At 54.3% G+C, this 8,843-nt stretch overlaps 2 protein-coding genes across 2 annotated transcripts; one reads left to right on the plus strand and one right to left on the minus strand.

Moving 5' to 3' along the window:
- Positions 1 to 241: 241 nt before the first annotated feature.
- Positions 242 to 2,450, plus strand: BESB_012880 (optic atrophy 3 protein (opa3) protein; the record flags this gene model as incomplete). The annotated part of the gene is made up of 4 exons (XM_029360018.1): positions 242 to 515; positions 867 to 955; positions 1,264 to 1,372; positions 1,897 to 2,450. 4 exons carry the CDS (start codon positions 242 to 244, stop codon positions 2,448 to 2,450), a joined length of 1,026 nt encoding a protein of 341 aa, XP_029216685.1.
- A 1,632-nt stretch (positions 2,451 to 4,082) lies between these two features.
- Positions 4,083 to 5,704, minus strand: BESB_012890 (zinc finger CDGSH-type domain-containing protein; the record flags this gene model as incomplete). The annotated part of the gene is made up of 3 exons (XM_029360019.1): positions 4,083 to 4,282; positions 4,782 to 4,851; positions 5,618 to 5,704. The coding sequence occupies 3 exons, from the start codon at positions 5,702 to 5,704 to the stop codon at positions 4,083 to 4,085; spliced, it is 357 nt and encodes a 118-aa protein (XP_029216686.1).
- Positions 5,705 to 8,843: the final 3,139 nt, after the last annotated feature.

An 8,843-nucleotide genomic window follows, 5' to 3' on the forward strand; every position in this document is an offset into this window, starting at 1 on the left:
CTAGAATAAATTCATCCGTTGTCTGAGCTCCTGCTCCTTCGCAAGTCACCTGCCTCCATCCTCGCCACGCTAACCCGCCGTCGCCGCACTCTCGGCCTTATTTTGAAAGACAATTATTCCGGAAGGACCCAGGCGGGCGATTCCTGCTCTCTGGCCCTTCGCTGTCGTATGCAGAAGGCCTGCAACACAATGTGCAAGTTTGTCGGCACTTGAACTCGTGTAGTGCACTGGCTCGTGGAAAATGGTTTTTCCTGCGGCGAAGCTGTTTACAGTCGGCATCCGCCAGCTGTCTAAGCCAATGGCTCAGTACATGCAGCGGAAGGCCCAGAACAGCGAGGGCTTCAAGGCCGTTTGCGTGTGGATCGCAAGCCGGTATAACAGTGTGGAGCAGCGGATCATCAATCGCTTTTACGGCCGCAGCGGCAAGCACGCGCCAGTTCGCAAGCTGAACGAAGCAAAGGCTATCGAGCTTGGCGCCACCGTTTTTGGAGAGTTTGTCATCTTCGGGACCGCCGGTAGGTGGAACACGTAGACAGGCGCACGTATCCAGTTCCCTGGTACTTCAGCGCCGATACGCATGCGCGAGCGACGGCTGGGCGATCGATCCTACATATCTGTCTCCGCCGCAAAGGATTTAATTGGATACTGGGGTCTCTCTCAGTTCACGTCATCCTGTTTTTGTGCAGACGGCGTCTGCAGCGCCTCTGCATTTGTTTCGGCTGCACTGCAAAGCACTTCCGCCTCAGCCATTCAGAGGCTTAGGTCAAGCATTCGGCAGGCAATTGGCTCTTGGGGGCCAACGCCGACCGACCTTGTCTTTGCGCACCGTGGATCCGTCTCGTGTGCATCTCCCGCCTGCGTCGCAGCTATCGCCCTGGGTTTCGAGTACCGACGCAGCGTGTTGAAGGAGGCGGCAAAGGAACGCGAACTGCTTGAGCGGCTATACGTTCTAGAGGTAGGGCGCACCCTTCCCGGGTCTGTTTTGCTGCTCGCCAGAGGGGTACAGCCGTGGGAAAACGTGGTGGCCTGGCGCTCCGGACCACTGTCTTTTCTGTCTTTTCTGCGTTAGTAAAACTCTGTGTCGTGGGACACCGCCTGTAAAACGCTGCCGCGCGCTCGAGCGGCGAATCGAAGGCGTCAACGACTTGCTCACGAGCCGAGAGTGGCTTCCCGCTTCGATTTCTCAGGAAATATTGCCGCGCTTGTCAAGAGCGAAGCGGGACAACCTGTCCACCTGCGCGCGCTGTGTCCTTTATCGTGCAGGCGCAAATCCTTCAGCTGCAGGCGGAGAATGACCGCGTCTTCCAACGCCTCTTCCCCAATGAAACCCATGCGCGGCAAGAAGTCGACGTGAACATCGACCAGGGCCCAGGTATGCAGAGGAATCGCTCGCTGGATGCAGCCGCCCGAAAATACGCGTGTGTCGTGTGAGTCTATGGGACTTGGGCACGAAGAGCAGACCGTTCTGCTCCCGTTGTGAGGACGGTTTGGCTGTTCCGGTTCTCGGTGCGAGTGAGGAGATGGAGACTCTCTTGGAGTGCTTGTGGACAACAAGGCCGCTCCAGAACGCGGTGGAGAATGTTGTGCTCCATGGTTCACACGAGGCCCAGGGAGACTGCTGACGTCCATGATTGGCAGCTATGCCTTTGCGTCTTCGCACCGCATGCTGCTTCGCTTGCTTGATTTCAAGTTGTGGTTATAATGCGAGTATACATCAGGGCGTGCATCTTGTATGGGTCTTCAACGAATGCCTCACATCACGGGTTTAAATCCCGGCTGCATCTCTTGGTTGTCGTTCTCATCGGCAGATTGTTTCTTGGCCTGCGTGGATGGTAAGGTGTCGGACTTGTATGGCTTTCTTTTTGTGGTCTCCCGTGTGCATGCGCGTGCCCTCAGGATGGGTGTCCTGGCTCGCACAGCCTATCACCGGTTTGTTCAGCGTCTCTCATGACAGTTCCGGAGGTGCCAAGACCCAGAAAGCTGCTGAAGTTGATTCCAAAGTAGACACGACTTGGCGGGCGAGCGAAGCGACTAGCTCGCGGCATATCCCGCCTCCTCCCGAGCTGGTGCGCCCTGTTCAGTCTGAGCGGCTGGGCGAAACCGGTTCGGTTTTTCCGTCGTCTCTTGCTTCCGCAGTATTGCCAAACCTCGCCCGTCACACTGCGCCTGGCGAGGCTGGGGAGAAACTGGGTTCCCACCTGCGGTCCGCACAGCTCGCGCAGCGGATGCTCAAGCAGCGAAATGCGCCTGGTGCTGTAGACGGAGAAGAGTCGCGCGCCGGGCAGATCTCAGAAGCCCCGCCCGTGACCTATCAAGATGCGACGGCTGGCGAGCTCTTGAACGGGCTAACAAAAAGCGAGGCATCGACAGACGCTTCAACGTCACTTATGGGGACGCTCGCCAGAGCACGCTCAGGGGGCGTCGATCCGGATAAAGTCAGAGGAAAGTGACAATGGTGAAGCTTCACTGTTTTTCGAATTTGTAATAGAACCGAACGTCTAAAAGAAGAGTTTTTGAGTGCTCTCTTCACAAAGCGCAAAACGGCACACCCCGTCCGACGAGCGATTACGCACACGTCGCATCTGCTCTTCCGACAGTCTCCGCGTATAGCAGTCGCGCAGTCCTCGTGTCAAATTGTCCTTCAGCAGTACCCATCCCTCGCAGGCCACTTTCCACATACACTCGTGTAGACGTGTCCGGCTTGCAGTTGGTGAGATGGATGATCGGAGGTTATCTGGATTCCGTAGTCACTGTTTTTTTCAGTCAGCACCCCTCGAGCGGCGAATGCCTCAGCCAGAGTTGACGAGCCAGGTGCGGGCATCGCGGACCACGAAAACGTGCGCCGTCGGTTAGAATGCGTTAGCTCCTTCTGCCTGAGCGCCTGCGCCGCTGTGTGGATGGCGACAGTTGCACAGTGCTCGGTCGCTGATGGCAATTTGAAGTTGTTGCTCTCATACCCGGCGCTCGCGGCATTGCGAATGCCACCGCGAATTGAGTGTACATGGTGAGGCACGTCACATTCTAGACATTCCAGCTGCATGCCACGAGCGCTGCGCTTCTCTACGACCCCATGAAGCAAAACACGCAGACGCGAGCCCGCGCACCTTCTTTGCTTCAAAGGCAAACGAGCCGGCGAAAAAAGGAACCCCCCCTCAGGAAACGAACCTCTTCACAGCAGGTTATCCTCTTGTCAGGAGTGCCGGGTTCCAGAGACAGAGAGGCCATCCGCTCTTCTGAGTTTTAGAAAGTGTCGTCGTCACAAGCCACACTGAATAGATACGCCTGGTGACAATTGGGAGCCATCGCCACGTTCACCTGTGGAGAGGAGGACTGTTTTGGTGTATTTACTGGTCTGTGGATGCTAGTGTTAGACGTCTGGAGTGTTCCCGTGTAGGGTTTGGGCAGGTAGAGGCGTCCTCGAATGGCGGCGCCCCAGGGGGTTGGAGTGGTACGATGCACGGTCTTCCTTGGGATCAGGAACAACGTTTTTTAGGGAACAAAGGTGCGTCTCTGACGCAAGCTCAATCTCGCGGTGGGCTCGTCCAACTCTACCCGCACGATGCCATCGATTCCGCTACAATTCGCTCCAGAGAGGCGATCCAACTCCGCAACCGCAGCGGATCGCCCCTGTTACGGACACAACCAACACGAATAGACAGGCCGCATTGTATGTGCACACGTGGAGGGGTGGATGCAGGTGTGCATGTTGGTGAGATTCACCAGTGTGTAAAGGAGCCGTACACACATGCATGCCTGTATGCACGTTCACATGCCGCATACCGGTTCATAACACCTGTACGCGTCAATCAGCAGACATGTGCGTCCACTGCGCCGAAAGAGCGTTTCCTTCGGCGCACCAAGAACGGTCGCGGGCCGCCCCCCGAGTCTGTGCGTTTGATAAGAAGCGAGAAAGGGCTCAGTCCCGACTTCAGGCGCGGCCGAATCCGGGGCTGAGACGATATTCTCCCGGCGCGACATAACGTTGGGGTGAACCACGACTTCTCGTACGCGCGTCTTCGCTTCTTGCTTCCATGCGAGACCAAGGAAGAAGCTGCGAGAGCAAGCGCCTGGCTCGGAGTCCTTTAGCCATGCATCAGGTAGGTGCTGAAGACGCCGAAGCTGAACGCCACACCGAACGAGGCGAGGCACGCCAGCGGAGTGTTGTTGTTGCACTTCACCCACATGTGGGTGCCGTTGCAGAGTGGCCTCGCGCCGCTGTGCTTGCAGCCGCACAGCAGCTTCTTCCCCGAGATGGACGGGATGTACATCACAGGCTTGAAGGCTGCAGACACACCCAACGCACACCCCGAAAAAGCATTCGCACAACATATATATATATGTATATTTATATGGCGCATGCAGCGCCCTACCGATCCTGAAAACACACTTCCCGCCGCGAGTGGAAACGCCGAAGCGGAGGTCTCGAAGACAGCGTGCATCATTTACCCGCTCGAAGCGCACACGGAACCCCCGCGCCGGAAGAACTGAACTCCACAGCGAAGCTCTCCGATAAACCAGGCATACCGCATTCCCATCGCGATCCACTACGAGGACGAAAAACGCGTCAACGAGTGGAACCAGCACGGCCACACTGAGGAAGATCAGGTGCGATGTCAGCTGCACGAAAAGACACTTTCCCTCAGGGTAGACGCACTTTGTTTTGACACTACTCAATGGACTGCACCCAGAAGCATGTACGTCATGCTTTCAGTCAATGCAGAAACTCGACCCCCGGTTAGTGAATCGACTGTGGGTCGTCAAGACGACTCCGAAACACTTACGGGTGCCTTTGTGAGCGCCATCGCACCACGGCTGGTTCTTACTCAACCCGCAGGAGCACCACCAGTAGACCTGCCATCCAAGAGAAAGACACACCGGCGGAGATTTGCACGTCCCGTGTCTTGCAGTGCAAAAAAGCTTTGAAAAAAGAATCAGTTCGCCATATTGCTCCAAACATTTGAACGAAAGGTAGAACCCGCGTCTCGCAACGAATGTTACGCCGACTGGCCAACCGACGCAACCGACAGTGTGTGCAGACACATGATCAACAAGTTTTTGCAGGTTTTCCCGTCCCATACAGAACCCGTAGTTGCTGCAGGAGTTCTCTGGAGTGCTATGACAGACAGCGCAGATGCCGCGCATGAAGTAAGTCTTCAACCGACAAAAGTTAGGAACTCCTTCTATCGCCTCCACCACCGCTTCCCTACAATTAGAAATCACGTGGTGCAGGACACTTCAATTTGAGCCCCTCAAATACAGCAAAAGAACGGCTGCTGTTTACATAGCTTTACCCTAAGCCGCTGCACAATCCGACCTTCGCGGGCACTCGCTATATTAGACGCACGTGGACATATGCGCCTCCTTCACTCAACGCCACTCTATAAACCTTGGAAACCTCTTCACCGTACGCTTCACTCTTTGAACATCACCTATATTGACTTTACACGGTTTTCCCTAGTCTGCCGGCAACACGTTGTTCACCGACCTCTGCCTTTCTGAGGTGGCGTTTGGGGAAGAAAAAAGGCCACGCACGGACCTAAGGGACGCCCGAGAACATAACTAGCTGCCTGTGGTGACTCATCTAGGGAAATAGGGCGATTTGATGTCTCTGTCTCACCTTTCCCTTCTCGCAATTGACGAGGTAGGGATTCGTCGTCTGTGGCTGAGGCTGAGGGTCATACGGCCACCACTCTTGCCACACCATTGTGATCAACGCGAGTTATGAAAAGAGAAAATGAAAATAGAAGATAAAAGGTCAGCTGCTGAACGAGGCGTTGGAAATGAAAACAAACTCCTAAGAATGCCGGCTTGAAAAGCTCAGCCGCGCGGAATGATCCCGATGGGGGCACTGAGTCGCTCACGAGGGGAACAAACTAGAGGGATGCGACTGTGCCTCTCTGATGTTAGCGGAACACACGATGTTTTTTCGTGCCAGAATGCTCCTCTCTCCGTCCCTAACCACAAAATGATAAGGACGTTTGAAATCTACGAGCAGTGTACGCTTCTTCACAAACGGCAAATGCCGCACCCGCACGTTAGAGAGGAAGTTTTTCTCCCAACGCTGGGGCTGACGTCACACACGGGAAAAAGGCACGATGACATTCGAATGTGGCCCAATGAAGACATGCGAGAAATTTTCACGAAAACCTCCCATTGATTCGTCGGGAATCGTCTGCATCTTCCCTGCTGTGCTTCGCGCCGCCGAAACATGTGCGACCTGGCACAATGCATGCTTCAAGGGCCGCCGCCCACCGTTGGTTGCCGCCTGCTTACCCACCAGAGATCGTACACAATGTGAACGCTCTGTGCGAACTCCCTTTCCATTCTGTAGGTGACGACGAAAAATGCCCGAATAGCGCCTGTCCTGAACCGTATAAGGGCAGGACCGGCGTCTTTGAGTTTGCAAAGGGGTGACTGCTCCCTTCAGATACCGAGTTGGTCTCCCTCGCTCAAATCTGTCTCCTCTACGACACGAAACGCAGCACTAGCGCCACTTTTTTGGTTGGTGAGGCTAGTTTAACCCGTCACGTCATATGTGGTCTGAAGAAAACTCAAGAAAACGTGAGGTTTTAGAATCGTGTTCACTAGAGGGTGGCTCATGCCGTATCGCGGCTGTAACCGGTCCCCTTTTGGCGAAGCTGGATGCTTGCTGGGGAAGCTGTGATATTCCTGAAGCAAGACTGCGACAGTGTGTGTTGCTATCTTGCTTTCTTGCTTCATCTAGAGCGAAAACTCTGACGTGGCGCAAAGAAAGATGAAGCGTTTCAGACTGGTAGGCTGATCTCACGACAATTACACACGCAATGCACGTCTATCCACGCCACGGAGTTCCGTGCCTAGTTAGTACGTTATCCAGTACACCGTATCGGTATAAAGTGCTGTTTTCTTTTATTGCCATTCCATAGTGCCAGGTGCATCAGAGGCACCTTCCAACTGGCAGCATGTGGAGCTTGCAGGCCTCCTGATCTCTTCTGCCATGGGAAGAGAGCAAGTCAGACGTGCCCAACACAGCACGTAAACTACCGAGACTCTCGTAGGAAGCCACGCCACGGTCGCACGCACCGTGCTGCCTTTGGCACGTTGAGCGTGTTTGCTGAGGAAGGAAGTGCACTTTGGCCAGTTTCAGGCTCGGGGTGGCGTCAGCATCGGCGCTAAAGGTATCGCATGGAAGAGACGCAGCAGGCTACCGCACAGAACTTACACTGTGACAAAGCGCTTTCACCCTTGGGCGCTTTCGTGCCGACAGACCCTCTGAGTTCCCCACTATTTCATTGAGGTGTCGACGGCTCTCCGTCGTATCCTGGAAGAGCACCTGCCAGCGAAAGCGGTTGGCATCATCCAAATAGTGAAATGGGAGAGAAACGTAGTCGAGCGGACCCTTGCATCTCAGGCTACGGGTAAGGCCCATCAGCGCACAAGTACGGGTCGTTACACGTCGCTGACACCTGCCAACTGCCCACACAGGTTCTGGCGGGGGCGTGCAATTCACCCGGAGTGTGCTGAACAGTTTAGGCTGCAAGAACGAAGCTCAACAGGAGCAAATCATTTCGAAGAGTGTACCGACATTGCACTTTGAAGGATTTCTTGCCGCGAGATAACCCATTATAGCGCGTTTTTTTGTAACATCGTGGGAAGCAAGTATAACAACAGTAAGAGTGGGATGGTCAACACGTTGGGGACGGCGTACCACAGAAAGGCGGCGCGCGAGCGCCAAACCTCGTTTACCGCCCCTTTGTGCGTCAAACCTGCCAATGGAGACCACATGCGAGGTGAAGCTCTGGTCTGTGTGGACTGCCGGGCATCAGCCGCTTCTTCTGCCGGTAATTAGATGCCTCGAACCGATATCGAGCCGTCCCAGAGCAACGGAAGCGGATATTCGTGCGCAAGAGGCACAAACTTATAAACGCACTTTTTGCCTCGTTTGTAGGCGGTCGCCTGTCATGCGTGTTCACCCCTTTTTCTCGCGCCACACCGACGAAGGCTGCAGATTGTTAGCGGACTACGTGTTTCGCTCCTCTAGCCAAACGTCAAAATGTACGGGTGAGCCGAATTCTGTCGGCTGAGTTCACTTCATTCCCACGTCCATTGATCGACAGTTTTCGCCTGAAGCAAGAATGCAAGCAGGAAAGAGGTTCTCAGTGTACTGCGTGGAAAAGAGACCACACTTAATGTGGTACAGATCGGCTATACCGACATTTTTCTCTCTGAATCGAAATCGCGCGCCCGCATATTACGCGGTCCCCTTTTTGCGGTAACCTGCTGAGAAAATATCAGCATGCGCCCTTTTTTTCTGCTCGTATAAGAACGAACAGCTTTCTGGCTTACACAGCGGTGCGCCACTCCTGCAGATACCTTCCTTCTGAAGGCCATGTCCTCTTTTCAATGGCCACCAAACGAAGTCGAATGCATATTCGGTGCAAACAGGTTGCGCGCGTGAGCGTTCTTCTGTTTTTGCACACTGGCTCACCCGGATCTTTGGTTAACTTGACCATCGACAATCGTAGCCACCCTTTGGCTCTGAATACGGCTCTTGACCAGCAATCTAGCGTTCTGTCTCAGGTTGTTTCACTCCGAAAATCAGGCCAGCTACGCGCAGTAGCCCCTGACTTCACATCTTCATGTTTCTTAAATGTATTAAAGTAGACAACTCTCAAGCCGTGCAGCGTAGTCTAGCTATAACAGAAGCATCACCTCACATTCTGTGAAATGCTCAAAATGCTTCATAGTCTTTATTTCTTGTAACAGACACGGCACCGACTGCATCTGCAGCTGCGCGCTCCCGCTGCCCTATGGAGAGACAATCTGAGCCTTTCAACTCTGAATGTTTTTTTCTGTAAGACATC

This window comes from Besnoitia besnoiti, chromosome IX (assembly GCF_002563875.1).
Source record: "Besnoitia besnoiti strain Bb-Ger1 chromosome IX, whole genome shotgun sequence".
Taxonomy (NCBI): domain Eukaryota; phylum Apicomplexa; class Conoidasida; order Eucoccidiorida; family Sarcocystidae; genus Besnoitia; species Besnoitia besnoiti.